At 44.1% G+C, this 25,752-nt stretch overlaps 1 protein-coding gene across 1 annotated transcript in view; it reads left to right on the top strand.

The window, feature by feature from the left end:
- The first annotated feature begins 588 nt into the window (after positions 1 to 588).
- CNTN2 (contactin 2) overlaps positions 589 to 25,752 on the top strand; it is a 53,460-nt gene continuing 28,296 nt past the window's right edge. Inside the window, exons 1-7 of the mRNA XM_056844829.1 lie at positions 589 to 868; positions 16,451 to 16,595; positions 18,936 to 19,111; positions 20,806 to 20,901; positions 21,628 to 21,837; positions 23,919 to 24,018; positions 24,891 to 25,066. Of these exons, the coding sequence (XP_056700807.1) occupies positions 589 to 868; positions 16,451 to 16,595; positions 18,936 to 19,111; positions 20,806 to 20,901; positions 21,628 to 21,837; positions 23,919 to 24,018; positions 24,891 to 25,066 (1,183 nt within the window). The remainder of the gene's footprint in view (positions 869 to 16,450; positions 16,596 to 18,935; positions 19,112 to 20,805; positions 20,902 to 21,627; positions 21,838 to 23,918; positions 24,019 to 24,890; positions 25,067 to 25,752) is intronic.

The raw sequence follows: 25,752 nt of genomic DNA on the forward strand, positions 1-25,752 counted from the left end.
CCGACCCGGCACCTGCTCCCTGCACCCATTGCTGCTGTTCCTGGGACTCGTCGCCGGCAAAAAACGAGGAGGGCTTTCTGTGACCGAACCGGCATGGAAGGCTACCTCGTCTGAAACCAATCCGGTTCCGACCTGGGTGAGTGACCAGCGAAGCACTCTCCTAGTACCCGTGGTATTACGGAATCCCCGGGGAGGGGATCCCATTGCTGTAATAGTGATACTGGACTCTGGCTGCTCCCTGACTTTGATAGACTAGGAGGTGTTTAGCCGCTTGCAGGTGGGGGCTCTAGAGTTAGACCAGCCCCTGCGTTTCCGTCAAATGGATGGGAGTGATCTGCAAGGGGGTCCCGTCCATTTGTGCTCCCGCCCGGAGTTGTTGGGGGTGGGGGATCACTGGGAATTGATCAGTCTTACAATAGCCCCAGGGATCGCTTACCCGGTAGTCCTTGGGAGTAATTGGCTGGCGCGACACAATCCAAGCATCAACTGGATGCAGCGCCAGGTGGTGTTTGATTCTTTCCAGTGTGAGTGACACTGCAGGGAGGACATGCCCTAGGGAGGGGGGAGAGTGCCGCGGCGGCTGAACCCATGACACTGCCCCCGGAGTTTAGTGATTTTGCAGACGTTTTTGAGGGGAAGGACTGTGACTTACTACCCCCTCACCGCACAACAAACTGTGCCATCAAATTGACCAAGGACATTAACCCCTCCAAAGCCCGGGTCTATCCCATGAGCCCCCAAGAAAAGACTGTATTGCGGGAGTTCCTTGATAAGAACTTGGCCCGGGGGTTCATACAGTCTTCCACAGCCGCATTCTCGTCACCATGCTTTTTCGTAAAGAAGAAAGGAACTTCGGACCACAAGTTATGTGTGGACTATAGAGGGCTTAACACAGTGACTGAAACAAACGCTTACCCCATTCCCCTAATCCCTGACCTTCTCGGTCAACTATAAGAAGGCAGCGTGTTCTCGAAACTGAACCTGGCGGAAGCCTATTACCGGGTCCGGATAAAGGAGGGGGATAAGGCGAAAACAGTCTTCTCATGCTGTTATGGGTTGTTTGAATTTTTGGTGATGCCGTTCGGCTTGTCTGGAGCTCCGTCGTGCTTCATGCACCTGATTAACAAGATCCTGCACGATCTCTTGTTTAAGGGGGTTATTGTCTACTTAGATGATATCCTAATTTATTCGAAGGACCCGGAAGAACACCGGGAGTTGGTAAGGGAGGTACTGCGCCGATTGTGAGAACACCACTTATATGCCAAGTTGTCTAAGTGTGCATTTAATCAGGACCAACTGTCCTTTCTCGGGTATGTCGTGTCCCCCAACGGGTTGATTATGGACCCCAAGAAGGTTCAGGCGGTTCGGGATTGGGAACCCCCCAGGACTTGCAAGCAAGTCCAACAGTTTCTGGGCTTCGCGAATTTCTGTCGCAATTTCGTCCCCGACTTTGCCAAGATAGCCTTCCCCATCACGGACCTCCTTAAAACGAAGGGGAAGGGACAGGCGGCTACTGCTGTACACTATCAGGTGGCGTGGGACGACCGCTGTCAAGCGGCATTTGACTTGCTGAAACGCCGTTTTACCTCGGAGCCTGTTCTGGCTCACCCTGACTGTTCTCGCCCGTTTACCCTCCAGGTGGACGCTTCTGATAAGGCTATGGGGGGGTGCTCCTCCAGAGGGACGAACAGGGAAAGCTCAGACCCTGCGCTTACTTTTCAAAAAGGTTTTCCGGGCCCGAGCTTAACTGGCCGATTGGCGAGAAAGAGGCCATGGCAATTAAGCACGCCCTCACGGTCTGGCGCCAGTTCCTGGAGGGGGCGGCAGAACCGTTCGAGGTCTGGACGGACCACCGTAACCTGGAAGCCATCTTAGGGCAGAGGAAACTCTTGGCCAAACAGCTTAGGTGGGCGGACTTCTTTTCAAAATTTTGTTTCACTATTAAGCATGTCCCCAGGAGAGAGAATAGTCTGGCGGATGGGCTCTCCCGCATGCTGCAATACGACTGTAGAGTCGAGCAGCCGGTAGGCTCCCTGTTCACCCCGGAACACCTTGGCTTGAACCCGGAGGGGGCGAGCGCAGGAGTTCTAACCCGAGCCCAAGCCCGCACAGCGGCTCCACCTCCTAGCCCGCTCCCCCCACAGGAGGAGGCGGTCTCTCGCTCCCGCTCCCCGGCGGTCCCAGGGACTCTTCCCATCACCATCCAAACTAGGTGGGAGGCTCTTCAGGAAGAGCGAGGGGATAAGCCCTTGGGGGAGGGGAGAGTGGCACCCCGGAGGGAAAAACCTATGTCCCCCAGAAACTACGCCTAGAGGTACTAGAGTGGAGCCACAGCTCCAGGGCGGGGGGGCATTTCGGCTTTGTAAAAACTTTACACCTGGTAAGACGTCGTTTTTGGTGGCCGGGGATGTGCCAGGACATCGATGGTTTTATTAGGTCCTGCCCTGCGTGCGCCACCAATAAACGCCTGATGGGAAAACCCCCCGGATTGTTAAAACCCCTAGAAACTCCGGAGGCGCTCTGGCGAGTGATCGGCATGGAGTGATCGGTACTGTGGGTAATCACTGACCTATTTTCAAAGCAGGTTCACCTCATTCTTTGTGAAGGAATGCCCTCCGCCCACAAATTGGCCCATCTGTTTGTGCAGCAGGTCTTCTGCCTACACGGATTTCCGCGGAAGATCGTGAGCAATGGGCTCGGTCTTCATCTCTAAATTTTGGAAGAAATTCTTGGGGCTGGTTGGAGTGGATCAGGGTCTATCATCTGCCTATCACCCGCAGGGTCTATCCTCTGCCTATCACCCGCAGACCGAAAGGATTAATGCCATGATCGAATGCTACTTGTGTTGCTTTTCTAACTACCACGAGGACAATTGGGTTGACCTGCTACCATTGGCAGAGTATGCCTACAACAACTCTGTACACTCCGCAACTGGCTTGAATCCGTTCAAAGCAGTTTATGGGGTGGAGTTCGATCCTTTGGGAGCTGTTCCTCTTCTGCTGGGGGGGGACCCCCCGGAAGTCTCCGCATGGACTAATACTGTACGGAATACTTGGCCCTGGTTAGTGAAGCAATTAGACCAAGCTAAGGAAAGATACAAGGCGCAGGCAGACAAGCACAGGGCGCCCCAATGGGACCTGAAGGTTGGAGAGAAGGTCTACCTCTCCACAAAGAATTTAAGGTCGTTGCTCCCGTGTAAGAAATTGTGCCAAAAATATGTGGGTCTGTTTCCAATATCCCGGGTCATTAATGAACTAGACCTTCCTAAGACTTTGCAGGGGGTACACCCGGTATTCCATGCAAGCCTTTTAAAGCCCTTTCTCCCTGCCCCCAATTGGCATCCTGAGCCCCCGGCTGCAACCCCTGTTATGGTTCAGGGGGAACAACGGTTTGAAATTTCCAAGGTCCTGGATTCCAGACTGCGAAGGGGTCAGCTGGAATACCTTGTACACTGGAAACACCTGAACTCTAGTCATGATGAATGGGTTTCCGCAGTACACGTGAACGCCCCCATCCTGATTGCTGAGTTCCACCGGAGTTGTCCCAACAAACCAGGGAACCTGGGGAGGGGGTCTTTGGGGAGGCGAGATGTCAGATAGGCTCTCTGTGAAACAAGATGGTTTCCCCCACTGACAAAATGGAGTTTTTGCACTCCGTCCCTCCCCCCGTTTACATCCGGTCTCCCTCCCAAGATCTGCACCTCAATGGGGACCCGCCCGGGAAATTGCTGATCTGATACCGGGTCCCGCAAAACAATGACGGAGCCCAGGAAGATCATCCAGTTAACGCGCACGTTTATTTTCTATATGCGTTTGCTTAAGTCGTTGCCGGTAGTTAAATTCTGTATTGTTTCTTTGTTTCTCAAATCTAATCTTCCCTACTGTATCTACCCTATATATGTATCAATATTCCCCCATGCCTGTATTCTAGCCTTAAGTCTTTGACCTGCTGAAATCGCTGACTTTCTGAAATAAACTTTTAACTCGCTGCACTGTCTGGGGAAAAGTTATTGCCAGGAACGCATCGGATTGCTGAGGCCTGACAGAAACTTTAACAGATTGTTCTAACATTTTGTAACATACTATAATCCTTTATTTTCTGAACACTTCCTTAATTAGTTTGCTGTATACCTTACTTTGCCCTGACCTGGATGGCCCAGGCTAGCCTGATCTCGTCAGATCTCAGAAGCTAAGCAGGGTCAGCCCTGGTTAGTATTTGGATGGGAGACCACCAAGGAAGTCCAGGGTTGCTATGCAGAGGAAGGCACTGGCAAACCACCTCTGTTAGCCTCTTGCCATGAAAACCCCCCAAAAGGGGTCACCATAAGTCGGCTGTGACTTGACGGCACTTTACACACACATACCTTACTTTATTGCACTTTTATCTTCACAGCAGGATGAGAGAGTACTGAGCCTCTCACCTCTGTCATTATTTGTTATGTGTGAACTGTTCAAGTCTCTAACATACAGAACCAAACCTGATTTATGATAAAAGGCTTCATTTTGCTTAATTCCTCCCTTTCCCCCTCCTTTTCTTTAATTCTCTTCATAAAAATGAGGCAAATTATTTTCTTTCTTTCACTGCATCTGAGGAAGCAAGCTCTGAGTCATGAAAGCTCATGCTGGACTTGTGGCATTTTAAAGATGAACAGGTTTTTTATTCTAGCAGGCAGCCCATTCCTGAAGGGGGGGCAGTTAGGCAGCTGTTGGGAGCAGCGCAGCCATACTGCCTCCACAGATGCTCCCTTGCACCCAATATTAAAATAAAAGGGATTTAAAATAGAAAACAGGGGAAATGCCCCATTGAAAAGAGCAAGGTGGCGTAGCCATGCCACAGCTCAAGTAGGCATTCCCAGGTCCAAATAGGTTAGGAAGCTGCCAAATGGCACTCTGCCCCCCATGCCGGCGCGGGCTCCGCTTCTGGAATTTCACTGCCAGCATTGCACCACCACCGGTATCTAGGGTTGCCAGGTCTCTCTCCGCCACCAGCAGGAGGTTTTTGGGGTGGAGCCTGAGGAGGGCGGGGTTTTGGGAGGGCAGGGACTTCAATGCCATAGAGTCCAATTGCCAAAGCGGCCATTTTCTCCAGGTGAACTGATCTGTATCGGCTGGAGATCAGTTGTAACAGCAGGAGATCTCCAGCCACCACCTGGAGGTTGGCAACCCTACCGGCGTCGCACCGCACAGCAGTGTGGCTTCCGGGCGCCGGCATGTTTGCCACTTCGCCAGCGTAGGTGCCACTTTATTCCATGATAAGGTGGCACCTACACTGGTGTGGGGTCATGCCGGCTCCTGAAGACCTTCAGCCCCCCCCTTCAGGATTGCAGCCACAAGCTTTCATGGACAAGATACAGCCTAATTTGTCCTCAAAACTCCTGTAACCCAAGCTGAGGTTCTGATATTTGGTTAGGGTATATTTAGAGGAATCTTCATTTGAAGTCATCATTCTGATTATTGGGCCATAGATACTGCAGAGAGTCACCCAATACATCAATTTCTCTGTTGTGCAGCTGTTTTGTAAATTCATTAATCTTTTTAAGATACGCAGCAGAATCTTTCCCCTGTAAACATACTCATGTTTCAGCATCAAAACGGTACTGATGCTCTCCCGACAGCAACTCAGAACAGTGTTTGTGTGTCTCATTGTTAATCAACATATGCATATATTTCTTTGAATGGTTTTATTATTTCAATTGTCCAATGGTGAAAATGCGGGAAACATGGCTGTTATATTTTGGGTGTATATGCACATCGACTCTACATTATTGAAAAATATGTGGAAAATATCTTGCTTACACAAGATGATGTGATTTATTATTTTCAAAAAATACTAAAATAGCTTCAGATTTGGAGTTTGATAAGGATTACACTAAAGCAGCAATGAGGGAGGAGAGGGCCATGTGGAATGTAGCCAGAATTGATCCCCACGTGTGCACACAATGATAGAGAGAGAAAAAAAATCTAAAGAGTAGACTTAAAAGACTGCAATGCAAGTAATACAGTCCGTGGCTATTTCTATGTAAAACTGAAATATGGTCAGCAGTTATTTCTGCTGCGGCCAGTCACTATGTGCTTATCTTCGATATATTTGATTTTTAAAAAATAAGAAATCTCACAGCTTGTTCTTGCATCTCAGGGTCTTTTGCAAGGCAGCCAGTTCTCGTCTCAGCACACTCACACAATGTGGCCTCAGGCAAACCATTGTCTCATAGTCCTCGACTGAAATATTTGACAGCCAGTTTGTGTAGTGGTTAGAGTATTGGACTAGAAGCTGGTAGATGTGGGGCAAATCCCCTTTCAGCCATTAAGTTTGCTTCATGACCTTTAGCCCGTTGCTCTCTCATTCTCTGTCAGCCCAACTTCATTTACAAGGCTGTTGCCAGAATAAAATGAGGAAGGTGAGAACTGCACATCCTGCCCTGAGCTCCTTCAAGACAGAATGAGATTAAAAACACAACCTTGGATTCTGCACAGGGGAAGATGCAACACACATCCCCTTTCCACCTGCCGCTGGGCACCTTTTAGTTCTGTGTTCTTTGACCTACTAGCCTCCACCTTTAAACCTGACCAGAAGCATGCACGGGGGCCAACTCTGAAGCTTTTATTCCAGGGCCATTTTTTATTTCCAGTCTGCCCCTGATACCGACCCTGACAGATCAATGGTCTGATTCAGTTTAAGGCAAGTTCATGTGTTCTCGGATTCCAAATATGAATTGCGAGCTAAGGAAGAGATTGGGATCTATCTGATCAAGAGTTTTAAGGAAAACACCCAGAGACAAATGGAATCTGAGCAGGACTATTTCTGGTTTGCACTTGGGCACTAAGTCGGGCGGGGGGGGGGGGACTGAGTATAAGATCTTATTCAAAGTTATGTCCTGAATCAGTCTGTCTAGTTCTTGAAAACCCTTCCATAAAAGCATCTTTTTAATTAGCGAAACACTTTCTAAGAACGGGTCCAAGAGCCAGGCTACGATGGAGTCTCATGTGGTAGATGTGTTAGATGCAAATGGAGGGTACATTTTGAATGTTCAGTGAATGTTTTTGCATGAGGGAGCATTGAAGCTTGTTTTCCTCAATTGCAATCTTAAGTGGTACAGTTGAGCAACAGATATGACACATGAGGCTGCCAATCATGTTTTTTGATTCTGTGATATCACTAGAAGATAAGGAAACATCGGTTTTGGGTTAGACTGAGCAAGAGGATAGAAGAAAGCTGTAGAGCGGCTTGAAACTTTGGTGGGAGGATTAGGCAGAACTGGTCAAATAGGGTTTCAAACATTAAGATTGTGTCCCTAGCAACTCTTTCCTCTTCCCCTTCATGTATGTGAGTCCTTGAATATTTGTGTGGCATGAGGATAGAATGGTGTCCAACCTAAGATTCTCAGAAGATATTCAAAGGCAGACAAAGGATGCAGAAATCTAATTCATAAATATGATTATAACAAAATATACCAATTTATTATTTCATATTTAGAAGCTGAATGTTCCTAACTGATGGGTATCTGTTATTATTGGGTAATGGAATACTATTTTGGAATAGCACCAGATCAAGGAGACAGCTAATAGGATCTTACAATTCTACCATGAACTCTTACGTTTCTCTTCTGTCCTGTTCAAAAGCTTCAAATAAACCTTTTTGTGTCTTACAGAATCACTCTCCTCTCTTCCATTCCATTGGCTGAGCTGCAGTCCACACTACAATGAGGGCATCTGTTGAGCTTGTCTTATTCTCATTAACTGTCATCTCTTTTACAGGTAAGAATTAGGTCCATCTTGTCGTAAAAGCCGGGACAAGCTTTAAACCAGGCATATGGGTACAAATTAATGTGTGCCTTCATCCAGAATTCAGAAAACATCATTATCTGGAGCTTGTGATTTGAATATTGCATAACTCGCCTAATGAGCATCCCTCCGTGTTTGCCAAGTAGATCATGTAAGGTGAATATGGTTTATACATGGTTGAATTATGGAGTTTATATTATTGTGTGGATGGATAATGATGTCTGATTGTTCTGACTAGGAGATACAAGGCAACAAATCAAGGCACTGGTTGAGACCCATTGTACATTAAACATATTTGAATAGTGCTTCTGGTTTTGGTTTTGCTTTTTGTCCTTCTGCCCAGTGGAGATTGTTGAACCATTATCATTGACCTGCTTATTACAACAATCTCTTCTTATTGGTTAGTTCCTCTGAGATATCCTTCATCTGCACCTAATGCACAAATCTCCATTCTCTGCTCAATCAAAACTATTGCTAGTTCCTAGACGTCTCAAGCTACACTTTAAGAGGCTGATCTCTCAGTGGGAAAGCTTTTCATTTCAGACAGCTGAGAATTAGATAATGCCTTGAGCTAATTCATCATCTTGGGGAGAGGCTGCTTCGATGTCCTTTATAAATATCTAATTACCTTTTAATGTTCTTTGGGCCTCTTGGGAAGGTGGCTGGCCTAGATGAGGAGGCAGTTAGCCTGGGTGGAAACTGGTCTGACCCACATATGTTGGCGACATCAAGGCAAAGCTGGGGTTCGCTGTTAACCAGCCGAATTTCTGTATTCAAGCAGACCATGAGGAATAAGTGAGCTACAAAGGCCTGCAGAAGCATTTACTAATGGCTCTTAGCATATGATACAATGTACTTGGAGAACAAACACCGGAAGGGTGAACATCCTTCAGTGTCAGTGTGTGCAAGCAGCCCAGCGTGCAAGCAGCCCAGCTAAACGTGGCAGCCTTCAAAAACCATCTGAGTAGGTTTCTGGCTGATAGTCCAGATCTGTAAAATGACAAATAAAACCTCCCCTTCTGCATGCAAAAAATGCAAAAAGAGCAGTTTTTCAGAGAGGACTAAATCTGGACTCCAAATCTGGTTTTTCTACATGCAAAGAGCCAAGGAGCTTCCAATATAGTCATAGATAAGGAAACAGGAGATGAATTTTTCTAAAAACTGGGGCAGAGCTCTCTTGATAACCTTCTTATGATTTTTAAAGAATCCTTGAGCCGAGATAACTAACAATATCTTGGCTAACCTCAGGTGAATACCCGCACCTCTCTTTCTTCCTTCACAATACCTGCAAACTTCAGTGAGAGCGTAAATCTTCAGCAAGAAGATTTTCTGGTAAAATGAGTGCAAGTAATTGTTCAAAAGAATCTAGAAATAGCTCTGAAGAAAAAGACACCTCAGCAAGATTTCTCCGGGGGAGCTAGGTGAAGCTTTGTCCATCATTGTGAAGGCTTCCCCTTATAGGCCATTTCCTTTTTTTCCCTCTATGGTTTTGCTATAGGAACTGTTTTTCTTCTCTCTTCATAATACAAGGACAGACATTCATCAGGATATACTTTTCTGGTATTCATACTGAGATTGCAACTAAACAGGGCAGTGCAGTTCCTGGCTGCAGGTATTTTTCCTTTTGCCATGTATTTTTAAATATTTATATCCTACCTTTTCTCCTCCAAAGGGGACCCTGAGTGAGCTAGTATGCAGATATGTAACAGGCATATAATTTTTTCAATCTATTGATCTCTGCATGTGCCTGAATAATACAGTCTTCCAGATCTGCTTGCAGATTCTGCATGGTCTGACCTGAGAACATCAGCATGATGAAGCTGTAGCAAGCATATTAGTTGGGTCCCCTTCCTTTCTGGAGAAGGGAGTTTTGCATAGCTTCCTCAAAACACCTTCTCCACTTCTCCCCAAAGCAAGCTATTCGTAAGGTTGCCAGCTTTTCTACCAACTCTTGTGGCTGTGCCCCTTATAGTGGTTTGATGTGCTGGAATTAGTGGGTATCACTTTTCATACATGGAAATAAACACTATTGCTGCATATCAGGCTACTATTAAAAGTCACATCTGCTGGGCTGCAGTAGCTACAGTGCTGACTGATTCCTGTGATGATCTCTCTCTCCCCTAGGGGTGGTGTATGCAGTCTCAAATCCCTTTGCCAGTGTGGTGCAGTGGCTAGAGTGTGTGTGTGGGGGGTCATTCCTGACCCATGGGGTGACATCACATCCCGACGTTTACTAGGCAGACTTTGTTTATGGGGTGGTTTGCCACTGCCTTCCCCAGTCATCTTCGCTTTACCCCCAGCAAGCTGGGTACTCATTTTACCGACCTCGGAAGGATGGAAGTCTGAGTCAACCTTCAGCCGGCTACCTGAAACCGACTTCCGTTGGGATCGAATTCAGGTCGTGAGCACCGCTTTAGTATGGCTAAAGGACTGGATGAACTTATCCAATTCGCGTTTGTTAGATCTTGAAGGTTTTAACAATATAAGTGGATGGCATGGCTATTTATGGTATGTTAAAATTAAGATACAAGCATCATTTCGTAACCATATAATCAGGTCCTCCTTATTTCATATATGGATGAGATATAAACATATTCTTGAACCAGTAACACCGATGTGGATATCACCTCAAGAAATGTTGACATTACGCCCACTTAGATTGGACAAATTTATCACCTACCAAGAGTTAATTAACTGGGAAGGAAAGAAAAGCTCACTAAAAGACTTTCAGTTACTTAAAGACGATTTACAATGGCTTCAATATCATCAAATTAAATCAGTATTTACACAAGATATGAAGAATGGATTCTCTAAAGAAAAATCATCTTTTCACAGGATGCTATTAGATAATAATACTCAACTGATTTCTAAAATGTATAATCTTCTTTTAACAATTTATTGTGAGCAGGAAATAATCAAACCAACAATGATTAATTGGGCTCAAACTGTGGGACATGATATTGCTCTAAACAAATGGGAAAGACTATGGGCGAAAGACCTGAAAGGAATAAATGCGCAGTCAATTCGAGAAAATATCTATTAAATGATGTATAGATGGCATTTAACGCCTAAGAAGATTGCAAAGATCAACAAAGTGACATCCCCTAAATGTTGGAAATGTAATAAAGAAGTTGGTTCTTTTTATCATATGTGGTGGACTTGTGACAAAGCTAAGGATTTTTGGGATATGATTTATAACGAATTAAGACTAATAGTACAAAAAAACATACCCAAAACACCAGAAATGATGCTATTAAGTATGATACCTGATGATTTGTTAAAACACAGGACTTTTTTGATTTACGCGACTACAGCTGCAAGACTGCTTTATGCAGCAAAATGGAAAGGGGCAGACACTCCTGGGAAAAAAGACTGGACTATGAAAATGTTTGAACTGGTGGAAATGGCAAAACTTACAGCCATTTTAAATCAAAAAGACAATGTTCAATTTATGGGGGAATGGGAGGCGTGGATGAAATATTGTGAATATGAACTAGGACTGGGGAAAATGGAAGAATACCTTTTAATCTGATCTAGATGACATTGTTAACATAAAGAAACGTAATCAATTATATTGATAGTATAATGTGATTGAAATCTAATTGAGATATAAGAATAATTAAGATCAGACCATATCACGATGGGATAGAATACTTTATTAAGAGGCGGACGGAGGTGATGGGGAAGTCAATAAATTTTCCTTTATTTTTTATTTTTATTTAGCACAAACAATTATAACAACATTACCTATGATTTAGTTTTTAATACTACGTATATTGTTGTTTGTTAACATGGAAAATTTATATTATAAAAACCAATAAAAAAATTTCAAAAAAAAAGAATTCAGGTCGTGAGCAGAGCTTGGACTGCAGTACTGCAGCTTACCACTCTGCGCCACAGGGATCTTGAGTATCTAATATAACAACCAATAAATCGTTTTTGGTCAGATTTTGGTCATTTTGTGTACTAACATCAAGTGTTATGTGTTGGTAATATTTGTAACTATATTTGTGCTTTTTAGGAAGCCAGTATTTTAAGCCCCGTGTTTTTAAATACAATTGTGCACAATATATAATAAAAATAGATTTATTGGTTGTTATATTAGATAAGTGATCAGCTCAACCCCTTTGGTTTCCTCTGACTTTTAGATTGAGTTTCTTTGTTCTCCTTTTTCTTCAGTTGTTTTGCAGTGGTTAGTGTCAGATAGGATCTGGGAGACCCAGGTTCAATTCCATGGTAGCTTGCTGAAGACCTTGGGCCAGTAACACACACTCTACCTATCTTACCTCATAGGGTTGTTGTGAGGTTAAAATGGAGGAGAGGAGAACAATGTAAGCCACTTGGAGTCCCCATTTGGTAAAATATCAGGGTCTAAACACAGCAAGTAAATAAAGAAATACATACAATGCTCCATTCAGAAGGTAGACTTGAGAGTTAGTGATGTGCAGCCATATCAAGAGGTACTTTACATCCAAGCTTGCTCCCCCACAAACACAGATCTCTCACAAGTCCTTTGCAAAGACTGGCAGTTTTTCCTTGTACGCATCTTCCCATCTGTTTCCTAAAGCAGATCTTTGCTATTTTGGCATTTTACCCAGACACCTTGAAATCTCAGATGCAAGCCTGGCTGATTTTTTTTGCACTCTCCACAATCAATACCTGACAGCTGCCGTCTATAATCATTGCCTGGACACACAAAGGGCAACAGGGGATACAGTCAGGAGATGCTCATCTCATGTGAAACTAAATGGGAGCTTAGCCTGGTTGGGCCTCTGTCCCTTAAATCCCCAGTTACTTGGAACCAGAAACTTGAGGTTTTAACAAATGGGGCTTGGAAACACAAAATATCTTGCAATTATTTATCATACATTATTTATTGAGTTCTGAGGACTCACGGAGAGGAACTCCAACCCTCTCTTCTGCATGATTCTGAGCCTTAAGTAGAGCTGCTTTTAGCTATTGAGTTGGCATTAACAGATGACCATCATCCTAAACCAGCATTGTGTCCTTGTACTTTTGCTGGTTCATGCATGTCAAGGACAAAGGCTTTTCCTGCTGAGACTGAGAAATGCACTGCTTTCAAAACTTAAAAGGGAGCATAGGATCCTATCATTATTTTAAGTAGTGCTGTGTCTATTGTGAGCAAAAGTGTGTGTATGTGTTCCAAAACAGAAGGACAGGACACTCAAGTACAGTTATATATGGAACCTATTATTGTGAGCAAAAGTGTGTGTATGTGTTCCAAAACAGAAGGACAGAACACTCAAGTACAGTTATATATGGAACCTATTATGGCAGACAGGCAGTGAAATCCTATGCAGAGTTAGTACAAACTAATTGTCGTGAGCAGCAGGGATCTAGATACTGAACAGACACAGATCCCGGCTGAGTTGGTAACAGAGGCAGAGGCGGGGCCCTCTGTCTCCTCTGAAGTTGGAAGTTTGCCTCCATCGGAGTCAGAAGTTCCCACTCCCTCATGATTAACGATGAGGAGAGTCAGCCGGCAAGGATAGAAGATTCACCCCCATGGATAGATAGGCTTCGGGAAAGATTACGCAAAGACTTAGCTACCCGTCGCAAGCAGGCACGGGAGTATAGACGGACACAAAGCCCTGAATACTGAGAGGAGCCAGGCTAGGTAATTGATGGGGCTAATGAGCACACTACCGGAGGGTCATATAATCCCAGGCTGTTGAAAGGTTTCTCCGTGGAAGCAACGATTCAGTTTCTGGACTGCTTCGCATCCACTTCGGCTCCTGACCCTCTGTCCGACCGGCTTGAATTCCTGGCACTCTGACCCTCGGCTTGATTGACCACTCTTCTTCTGGACGCGGTTGGACTCCTGTTTTGATCTCCACTAACTCGATCTTGGACCGCATGACTACCCAGCCTCCTAGCCCCGCCCGGGACCTGACACTAATCCTGTTGGTTTCAGTGGATATAGAACTCTGCATAGGATTGCAATTGCATCCCAGACCCCTAAGCATGATATTGCTGTCCCCATAATTTAACTCAAGCATGGTGTAGTGGTTAAGAGCAGTAGTTTGGACCAGTGGACTCTAATCTGGAGAACCAGGTTTGATTCCCCGCTCCTCCACATGAGCAGTGGATGCTAATCCAGTGAACTGGGTTGGTTTCCCCACTCCTACACTTGAAGCCAGCTGGGTGACCTTGGGCTAGTCACAGATCTCTCCAAACTTTCAGTCCCCGCCTGAAGATAATTGTAAGCTAGTTTGATTCTTCCTTAAGTGGTGGAGAAAGTCAGCATATAAAAACAAACTCTTCTTCTTCTACTCCTGTTTTTATCAGCTTTATACAAAATCCAGCAAGGCAGTCGTGTTAGTCTGCTGCAGCAAAAATTAAAAATGAGTTGTGTGGCACCTTGAAGACTAGCAAATTTATTGTGGGCTTTCGAACAATGGAGTGCACTTCATCCGCTGTATAACATGTCATCCTGTTATCCACATTTGGCAGGTTTGCACACATCCATGGACACACATGTATGTAACATGCAGTGCACACACACATATACACCCACAAATAAGCAAACCACCTTCCAAGATGCAAATATTGACTCCTTTTTCTGTCTTTAAAAGTAGACCATGAGTTTTGGATGAATAGCTGAAGTTGTTTTTTACTGAAATATAAAGACTGTTTCTGTCCTTGTAAAAATAATGAGTTTGTTTAGGACCAGGCAGTGCTACAGGTTTGCTTTTAAAACATCAAAATCTGGGGGTTCCTCACCCCTTTATGACCACTGTGTAATCTAACCTTCCAGTGAAAGAAATCTTGTACAATGAAGGCCAGGGAATCTTTGATTATGTATGTACACTCACACCACATACTCATATACATGGGTGTAGAGAAAGAATGGTAAATATTGGCACTGAAAGGCCAGAAGATGTAACTGACTGAACTGTTGGCGTTTCATAATCTCTTGGCCCTCTGTTTCCAACAGGTGTATTCTACTCAACCAAACCATTTTATTTAGACATGTGCATACTTGCTCACAAATTTGAGATGGCAGTTCCACATATCTAAAGCTGGAACTGTCCCCATCATGCAGAAAGGTTGGGAAGGCCTCATTTTAATAGCAAAAGAATATGCAAAGGTGAGAAATGTGGAACCCTTTCTGAGCTTGCTTCTGGCCTCCTCAGAGCTCCTCTCTCAAGGATTTTTCTCCCAGCCAGTGACTGACAACTTTAAAACTGTCTTGAGGAGAAAAGTGCTTGAGGAGGTAAGCTGTAGGTTGGGGTGAGGGACGGTTCTTCATTCCCTACTCTTTGCATGCCCTTTTGGTGTTAAAATTGCACCCCAACCCATGAGAATGGGGCAGGCCCAATTATAGATATGCTGCTGCCGCCTCTAGATTGCATGCATTTAGTGTGTCTGTAAAATGAAGCATCACCTCTAAGAGGGGATCATGTTTTCAAATAATGGTTGAGTACTAGTAGGAAAGTCCAGATTCAACTTTGAGATGTATTACCCAAGGCTCAGTATGTAAAACATCACTGGCTTTTTTTTTTTACTTACTGAATTGTGTCACTCTCTCTTGTATTTATTGGTATTAATGCTCTCCCAGCTTTGAATTAATATAATAACCACTGCAGGATCACTGTGAGGTTCAAGTCAATAAGAGGAATCAGTATTTTTTCCCTTTCCAAAGCCAGGAAGCAATATTCTTGATGCCTTTCAGCATACAGGATATGTTCATTGGTTATTGGTTGGAGTGGCAGTTAATGCATACTGTCTAGGCAGCTACTGGCTTTGGACATTTGTATCCACCCCCTGCCCTTACTTATGTGTAAGCAACAGCAATCTAAACATGGGTAAAAAGGCTGCTTGAACCAGGGGGCTTTTATCCTGCTGCTCTTTTTCCAGCTGGGAAGCCAGCCTTGCAGAAAACATGTTTGTGAGAACAACTTAATTTAAACAGTGGCCCACTGTGTCTTGCAAGGGAAGAAAAATCCAAACAACTGGTGAAGCAGTTATACAACTTTTAAGAGTCTCCTGCTATACTCAGTCCCATTCATTTCATACAGTGGAACAGGCTAGCTAGGGGTGGGGTGGAGGGTTGATCTCTTCCAATTGACAGCAGTGTCTGTTTTAAGAATTGCCATCTCCAGCTTTGGAAATTCCTGGAGATTTGGGGGCAGTTTCTGGGGAGGATGGCGTTTGGGGAGACGAGGGAGCTCAGTGCGGATGTGATACCATAGCTGGCATTTTCCCCAGAGAACTGATTGTTGTAGACTGGAGAGCAGCTGTAATTCCAGGAGAATGCCAGGCCTCACCTTGAGGTTGGGAACCCTAGGTAACAGCAATGTGGCAGGGACAAGATGCATTTTAGAGGTCTCTCACATAGATATTGTAAGTAACTCAAAGGGCCACACTAAGGCTGAGTTACTTCTTTGAATAGATGGTGGTTGCTGTGATAGTCCCAAAGGATGCAAGATACAAAATAATGAAAGTCATATTTTTGCTAGAGATACAGAATAGGTAAAGTCATATACTGGCATGAGAGTATACAAGGCTTCCTAGCACCTCTTTTGATCTGATGAAGAGTACTGATGGCTGGAGAGTATGACCATCCTTTTCATGAAGTACCTGCTACTGTTACTGTTCTACACTCATTCACAACCTGAGCATTTGAAGTTTCTTTCAACATGCAGTGTGGCAGTCAGCAGAGGGTACCATAAGAAACTATGGACCAGTTTTTGAAGAGCAACCACGCAACATCATCTTTCCTGAAGGGTCAACAGAGGAACAAATTTTGTTGGCATGCCAAGCACGAGCCAGCCCTCCTGCAACATACAGGTGAAGTCCCTTACTTCCAACAGTGTTTTTGTTTCTCTGCAAGTCTATGGTTGTAATCTTCACAAGCTTGCAAGAACCAATGTGCTGTAGTGCTTACAGTGTTCAACTAGGACCTTGGAGATCCACACTCAGTCATGAAGTCCTGTGGGTGACCCTGAGCTGGTTGCTATCTCTGTGTTGCCTTATCTCGGGCCTGGTTTGCACATGCTGGAGAATAAGTTGGCCGAATGGATGTATTGCTCTAGACTACAGGTGGGGGTTTCTCCACTTTGAATGCTCCTTTGCATAAAAAAGCTCCCTGTAAATAAAAGACTACCAAACAGGGAGAAAGGCTACCCCTGCTCATTGCTTGCTGTACTGTTTCTCTGTTTGCAGGGAATGTTGAACATTCCAAAACGTGATCCTCCACCTGTAGCCTGAAGCTGTGCAGTCTGCTCTGCCCCCTCCGCATTCCTTGACTTCATTCCTACTTCATTCTCTTCATATATAAATCAGGCCTCACAGTTGTTGTGAAGACAGAATTGGTTGGGGTAGAGCTATGTCTGCCACCCTGAGCTCCTTGTAAGAAAGGGCAGGATAGAAATTAATCTACTTGCCTTTTAAAATTGAGGTTGAGGAAAGGTTGAAGGAGCTGGGTGTGTTTAGCCTGAAAAGGAGAAGACTGAGAGGGGATATGATAACCATCTTCAAGTACTTGAAAGGATGTCATATAGAGGATGGTGCCGAGTTCTTTTCTGTTGCCCAAGAAGGTCGGACCGGAACCAACGGGTTGAAATTAAATCAAAAGAGTTTCCATCTAGACATTAGGAAGAATTTTCTAACAGTTGAAGCGGTTCCTCAGTGGAACAGGCTTCCTCGGGAGGTGGTAAGCTCTCCTTCCCTGGAGGTTTTTAAAGAAGAGGCTAGATGGCCATCTGTCAGCAATGCTGATTGTATGACCTTAGGCAGTTCATGAGAGGAAGGGCATCTTGGCCATCTTTTGGGCATTGAGTAGGGGTCACTGGGGGTGTGAGGGGGAGGCAGTTGTGAATTTCCTGCATTGTGCAGGGGGTTGGACTAGATGACCCTGGTGGTCCCTTTCAACTCTATGATTCTATGATTCTATTACTCATCTCCTGTCCTGTATTACGTATTACTTGCTATGGGATAGGATCCAGCTAAAGGGATTTTTTTTGTCCCCATTAAGTTAAATGTGAGAGTTAAGCTTGTGAGAGCTGAGGTTGTGAGCCACCTTGAGCAATATAGAAAGATGGGAGATAAATATTTTAAAATAAATAAAAGCACCTGATGGGAGTACATATTTAACTCCCTCCAGTTAACATCTGTGGGTCTTAAGTGTGCTTAAATTTGGCTGGATTGTGCCCCAGATTTTAAATTTTCCTGTGCTTAAAAATTGGTTTACTAGGTTATAGTTCTCAACTGTTCATCAAGGAAATCCAAATTCTGTGCTCAGAAGAGGCACGTTGCCTATTGGCATAATGTTATATAAAACTGTTTACAACTTAAGTGTATATAAATAGGATATGTATAATTACTCTAAATAAATAAAATGTAATAATAAAATGAAATTTTTGTTTTATTTGACAGGGTTACTTGATTTTCTAAAAATCCCACCCCTAGAACAATTTGAATGTTATAATCTGTTAGTGGTGGAGGGGAAGGTCCCAGGGGAAAGAAGATGGTCATGCCCCTAGGAAGTAATTTCTGCGAAATCCAAGTGCTGTGGCTAAATTCTTTACATTCTGAAAGCAGTGTCCAGGGTGCACATCCAGATAAAAAATGGGGTTGCTGCCCCCAAGAATAAGATCAGTAGGGGATAAGAGTTGATATCAAAGAAGATGTAGGGCAAGGAGCAGCACAAATATCTCAGTGACACGAACAAGAGGCCAGGCATTGAGTACATGGTTTGGAAGACTGGATGCAGAAAGCCAAGAGATATGCAAAGCGAATGTTCAGATATTCTAGCTGCATATTGTGTACCAGAAATAAACAATCCAAATCAAGGTTTTATGAAGCAAGCCTCAACTAACGTTGTGCTTCTTGGTGTGTTTGAATACAGTACGAAGGGGTTTATTACTTTTCTGGCATAGCTCTTTGGGACTGGGCTCTTCTTTAGCATTTGGGGAAAGTGCAGCTATTCGTCATTCTGATTACTGGGTTAGTTTTGTAGCAAACTGAGATGCTATTCACCATTCAGCCATTGTTCTACAATAGGCCCTATTGAGAGTTCGCATGCATCATAAATACCAGCATGCCTCAGTATCCAATGCAGTGTTAATGTGCAGCTGTGATTGCTCTGTTCTGTTCCTCACCCCACCCCAAATATCATTGCTTTGACAGGTGGAAGATGAACGGCGTAGAACTCAAAATGGAGCCAGATTCTCGTTACAGGCTGAATGGGGGCAACCTGGTCATAAGCAGTCCTGTGAAAGCCAAAGATGCTGGATCCTACCAATGTGTGGCATCCAACCCTGTGGGCACAGTAGTCAGCAGAGAAGCTTACGTTCGTTTTGGCTGTAAGTCACCTGTTTAATCTTGAGTGGACTTTCTGACGTTAATACAGTGCAGGAAGAGCAGCAGAGTGTCCAGGCCAGCTTGGGAGCTGCGTTCCTTGGTAGCGTTGCAGCAAGGAACAGCCAGGCCAGAAGTAAACACAACTGACGCTGATGCACAGGCACATGAACACCCTGATGCATGCTATATAAACCTCGTCAAGACTGAGTAGGAAAGAGAATTATAGAAAGTGGAGGATGGGGTCTTGAGGCAGTTAGGTGCAGTAGGGTTTCTGGGTGTAGGCATGTAGGCAGATCATGTGTGGGAAGTAGGGTTGCCAGGTCCCTCTTCGCCACCAGTGGGAGGTTTTTGGGGCGGAGCCTGAGGAGGGCAGGGTTTGGGGAGGGGAGGGACTTCAATGCCATAGAGTCCAATGGCTAAAGCGGCCATTTTCTCCAGGTGCACTGATCTCGATTGGCTGGAGATCAGTTGTAATAGCAGGAGATCTCCAGATAGTACCTGGAGGTTGGCAAGCCTAGTGGGAAGGCAAGAAGGGATGAGAGCTTGGCTCTCATGGCCCTTTCTTATATGTCCAGGGTAATGCCGACCGCCACTTTGGGATCAGGAAAGAATTTTCCTCCAGCCAGATTGGCGAGGGATCCTGGAGGTTTTTTGTCTTCCTCTGGGCATAGAGCAGGGGCCACTGGGGAAGTGTGGGGGAGGTAGTTGTGAATTCCCTGCATTGTGCAGAGAGTGGACTAGATGGCCCTTGATGTCCCCTCCAGCTCTGTGTTTCTATGTTTCTAAGTTCTGTGCCAATGTGGGGCTGAATGTGCTAGTGGGGGGGGGGGCACAACCCAACTTCTCCCTCTACACATGTTGCCTATACCCCTACCTATTATGTATACAAGTGTTCAGAGTGCTCAGGAATTTCAGATGAGGTGCCCTGGCTGCTCACTAGTGCAGTCACAGGGAACATATTGTGCTGATTTTGGAGGTGTTCCATAGGCTTCCAGTTAGTTTCCAGGCCAAATTCAAAGCACTATTTTTAATCTTCAAAAGCCCCGAATAGCCTAGGTCCAGATTACTTCAGGGATTACCTTCTAATTCAAGTGCCTTTCCAATTGCTTAAATTATCAGTTTGCACTGTACTCTGAGTAAACCTTCTGAGATGCTGTTGATAAATACAAGGCACAAATCTTTATTGTTAAGACCCCTACTTTGAATGTGTGGCTCAGAATGGGCTGCTAGACCCAGGCAATCCCAGCTTTCAGGAAAGCGACAAAAGCATTTCTTGTACCTTAGAGAATTTTGAGTCCAGCTAATGGCTAGATTTTAATCTTTGCAGCTGCATAGATATTTTATAATTTGTCATAAAGATGTTTGCATGTTTTATCAAATGTTTATTGTAAGGGCCCGTGCAAGGTTATTAGAACAAGGTTGGTAGGACATAAATTTGCAAATACAATTAATGCAGGATAATAATTGGGTTTATCTGGTTTCATGCCTCTGCAAACAACAGAGGACTTTCCCTGATAATATTTGCTGCATAAATAAGTAAAATAAATAAACTTCTTTCAATTTAATTTCCTAGGATGAAGCCAGAAAATAATTGGAAGAGTATTGTGCTTGTTCTAGCACAATGAAACCTAAGTTTTAAGAACTCTTGACTGTCGCAAATTATGCCACATCTCCCCCACCCATTTCTTTTATTTAGTTTTGCAGGAATTCTCTACAGAAGAAAGAGACCCAGTGAGGATTACAGAGGGCTGGGGAGTGATGCTTCCCTGCATCCCACCCCAACATTACCCAGGTGAGGCGGCAGCAGTGTGTTAGAAATGAGACTCTTGGGTTGGGGGTGAAAAACACCAACAACCTTTCCGTTTTAGTCCTTTATTTTAGCACGATATAAATGTGCTAAAAAAAAAACCCATATTCCTAGTCATAGGGGTTTTGATGAGAACCTTGGTTGTGTTGTCAAATGTAAACAGAAGTTATGAGGCTTGCTGGCATTTGCCGGCAACTGGAACAAGGGCTCTGAGAAGCATGAATTGCTTTGTTCATCTCAAACAAAGCTTCATTATTTTTATTTCTGTGGTTGTGTATTCTGTATTTCTTCCATTAAATCCCAAAATTGTACTCCGAGAATGCTGATCTCTCCAGATGCAGATATCTCACTATTTATGAAAATTGAATGTCCTGCTGCTGGGCTTATGTGTGCTGGAATATTTCAGTGATACAGTTTCAGTTCAGTTCTAATTTCTTCTGTGGGGGCTGCATGCCAGTTGAAAGGAGAATCCTAAATGGGAAGAAAGGGATGTCCAGTATGGAAAACTTGACTTGTGCATTTGGAGTCACAGCAGATGTGCCCATGTGTATTTCCTTGTTCATAAGACTATGCATCTTGTTAGTGGTGTGGAATGATTAAACAGACCCTAGATTCAGTTGCATCAGAGAAACAAACTCCCAAGGTCATCCTTCTAGTGTCACTGTGGCACAGAGGAGCCAGTGTTTCACCCTTTCTCTTTTTCGCACATAGGACTTTCATACCGCTGGCTGGTGAATGAGTTTCCCAACTTCATCCCAGCAGATGGAAGGCGCTTCATCTCCCAGACAACTGGAAACCTTTACATTGCCAAGACAGAGGCCTCCGACGTAGGCAACTATTCCTGCTTTGCCACTGGCCAGATTGACTCTATTAAAAAGAGCGTCTTTAGCACATATTCTCAACTTAGCATTATCGGAGAAGGTAGGCACATTAGGGTTACAAAACAATTGGCTGCCAGATGATGGTTTAAGGATTGCTAGGATGGCTAACTGTGGCACAACTTGTGGCCCTAAAAACCAAATGCAGCCCAGAGTCATGTGTTGTGGTCCGTTAGCAGCCTCACAAACATCCTTTTTGCTGCCTGCTTGAGACAAAATAAGCAGGCTTGGATGAGTCACAAATTTTGTAGGCCTGCCCAAAAATGTTAAGCATATAATGGTTCTAATGTGTCTCAAATTCTTTAATATAGAATGACAGAAACAATAATCACAAGGGACAGAAAGAAACCATTGATACAAACTGTATTTATTGTGTGACTTCTGTAAGATGTCCTAAACATTTTGAGAGTCTCTTTTCCTTAGGAAATATGAAATGCTATACATGTTATTAAAAATGTGTTTGTGTCTGTCTTTAACTTCTCAGAATATGTAAATGCTCAATGAAAGTGAAACCTTTTATGTTATTATATAAAAAACACAGAGACTTTAAATAAAATATATCACAAAACCTAGCCACTGACTTAGTCCATAGTTCGAATAAATTTCGTGCCTATTAGAAATAAATACGAATAGCCCCTATCAAAAGCTGTGGTAACAGCAGAACTTCTGAGGGATGGGGTGGGAACATTTTGTTAGCTTTCCCCCCTCCCCCACTCTTCAAGTGACATTATAGAGAATAAAATAAATGGTTTGGGCTTTCTGCTATCTTGTTTTTCGGGTCATCTTTATTTGAGCTTAGTTTTATTGTAATTCTCACATTGAGTGCCAGTACTGGTAGAACAGTGGGATATAAATATGCTAAATAAAAAAAATCATGATGCCAAGGTTGGCTATATAATGAGGCAACCTGAGGCAGTCACCTCAGGGGCAGATGTGTGGGAGCAGCATCCTCCTGTTGCCAGCTAGCTGCCTACTATCTGCCTGTCACCTGATTGCTGACCAGCAGCTGGAGGAGGTTATTCTGCTTTCCTCAACTCCCAGGTCACTTATACACACAAACACACACAGTACTAGCTACACATGCTCGTTCCAAGACTCTTGTGAAACTGCTTCTTCTTGTGAGTGTTTGGCCACCACTTCTGATCTCTTGTTGCTATGGGAACCAAAGTGTTGGCCAGACATTCATGAGAGGAAGGAATCACATGAAGAACTCAGGATGTCCTAAAGGGTACAAATTGTCATGTTATTTTTAAAGAAACCTGGGGTACCAAAGAGTTAAAGGAGGATTATCTCCTCCAGAGGCCAAGGGGGGCGGCAGTAGTTGTGAGGTGGGGCGAAGGGCACCCCTGATGATCTTGAGCTGCCACTGCAAGACATATCCTTCCATCTCTGGTGCAAAATGTGTCTCAGCCAAGGAGCCAAATGCCCAATTGTTGGCAGAGACCATCTTATTATAAAATTTAAAAAACCCACAAAAACCCTTCCTCTTTAGCATCCGAAGCCATACTGAAGCAGTGTGAGACATGGCCAGGCAGTAACCACATTGTTTTGGGAATGGGCATGTAAAAACTAGCTCTGAATCCTCTAAATATGGCAGCTAAGCTGTTGGGCTTGAAATGTGCACTCTTCATAAGGTGAGAGATTTTAGAAACATTGCTTTACGATGTCCTGGGTGGACTTTCAGCCCCAGAAGTGGGGAAGTTACAGCTCAGAGACTTAAGTCTGGCCCGTGGGAACTTTCCATCCAACTCTCAAAACTCAGAGCTCTTCAAATTATGCAGAGGCTCAGGTGTGCCTCCCTTTCCTACTTTGCTGGTCTTAATTGTCTTAATGGCATTCAGCCTTCAATCTGTTAAACAGTTTGTCAGGAGCATTGGCATGCCAGACCACATTGACTGGCAGCCCAGTAACTCTCCCAGATCATTAAACATCTCAGCAGCCAAGGGCCATTAAGAACCATTAAGAGCAACAGAGTAGGAGAAAGCCACATCTGAGTTTATGCCTGCTTTAAAGGGCTCTAAGTTGGATACCAGCTCTTGCTTCCCCCCGCCCAGTAAGCCAGTGGTGGAAACAGGAAAAATAAGTTCTGCCTGCTCTAACCTTTTTGTGATCTCCTTTCCACAGATTCCAGACAGTATGCCCCAAGCATTAAGGCCAAATTTCCTTCTGACACTTATGCTCTGGTTGGGCAGCTGGTGGCTTTGGAGTGCTTTGCCTTTGGGAAGTAAGTTCTTGTGTCAGTTGTATTTAGCCTCTTGCTGCCAACAGCTGAAAGGTTGTGGGTCAGTGTGTTAATGTGCTTGGTAAGGCGCTCTCTGCTTCCTAGTAACAAGGATGCGAAAGGGAAAGGAAAGAGTGAGCTGCTACTAAACATAACAGAACCACTGTCCAGCAAATAGTTTGGGAGCCTAAGCTCTAACCTGCAGTGGCTGGAGCATACCCAAGTCTGCTTTTAGTAAAGCCCCATTCTTCCCACTCTGTAGAGTAGATGATTTCAGGTAGTGAATTGTGCTATGATGTCCCGTTTTGTGAGCTAAGTTTCTATACTCTGTATGTGCTGATTTATTGTTTTCTGTGTATTATGAAAATGGTTATTGGATAACAAATGTTATTCATTGACTGCTCTAAGGTAGGGCTCCTCAGGGCTTAGTTAGTTCCAGAATCGGTTTTAAAAGCAAGGATGTGCTAAAATTTGAAAAGTAAACAACAGTGCCTCTGAAAATGTACACAGTGCATACCAAACAGTGACTATCCACAAGCAGATCTCACAGTCTGGGATGGAGAGTAAGAAGGGAGGAGACAGGAGATTCTAAGACAATGGGATTTCTAGGCAGGCATATATGCCAGCAATTTCTTGGTTTTGTACAGTCTTATGTTGAAAGGTCTAAGAAAATAGGAATTACCTAGGACAATTAGGAAAACTGGAACATTTTAAAAGAATGGAAGACATTGCTCACAATGAGGAATATTTGAGATGTCTGGGCTGGAAGAGGAAACATCAAAGTGCATTGTGTGACATTTTGACCTGTTCTTATGTGTTACGTTGCTCCTGAAGTTTGAAGTTGCATTTTGATTGAGTTTCCTTTTCTAATCTAGCCCTGTCCCTCGAATAAAATGGCGCAAGTTGGATGGTAGCTCAGCCTCTCCGTGGATCACAACCGAGCCTCTCCTGCAATTCAAGGAGATTGACTTTGATGATGAGGGTGTTTATGAATGTGAAGCTGAGAACATCAAAGGAAAAGACACCCAACAGGGACGCATCATCATCCAAGGTGAGGCTCCCCAATAAGTCCTTTCTCTAGGCACAAGTGGTTGTTTTGTTTGTGAGCCTGTTGCACCTTATCTTGCTCCAAGCTCAGGGGAGAGAATGGGAATAAGAGAAGCAGATGTATGAGGAGGAGTCCACAGGATTCACCAGGGAGCAAGATGAAGACCTTCTCAAAAGCACTCAATTGTCTGGAAGTTAAAAGTCAAGGGAGATTTAAAAAGACAGGAAAGTTAAAAAGTGGAGTGGATTGGGAAGGTAAGAACAGGGCCTATTTGTACATGAATTTGTCTAATCTCTTTTTAAAGCCTTTCAGACTAGTAGCACCACGGCATCCTGTGGCAGTGAATTTCAGTAGTTAGTCTGAGTAAGGCAGTCCTTCCTTTTGCCTGTCCTTAATCTAATGCCCATCAGCTTCACTGGGTGCCCATGAGTTCTGATATTATGATACAGCAAGAGAGAGAGAACTTTTTCTACATACACTTTCACCCCATAGTTGTCTTTTCTCTAAATTGAAATGCTCCAGCCACTTGATCAGTTCAGTTGCCCTTTTCCAGCACTACAATAACCTTTTTGAGATACCACAATCAAAATGGTACAGTACACCACATTCCAAATGTGGCCACACCATAGGTCTATATAAGGGTGTTGTGATACTAGGGGTTGGATCAATCAGCATTTTTTTATTTCCCT

Source organism: Euleptes europaea, chromosome 2, assembly GCF_029931775.1.
Source record: "Euleptes europaea isolate rEulEur1 chromosome 2, rEulEur1.hap1, whole genome shotgun sequence".
In the NCBI taxonomy this organism is placed as follows: Eukaryota; Metazoa; Chordata; class Lepidosauria; order Squamata; family Sphaerodactylidae; genus Euleptes; species Euleptes europaea.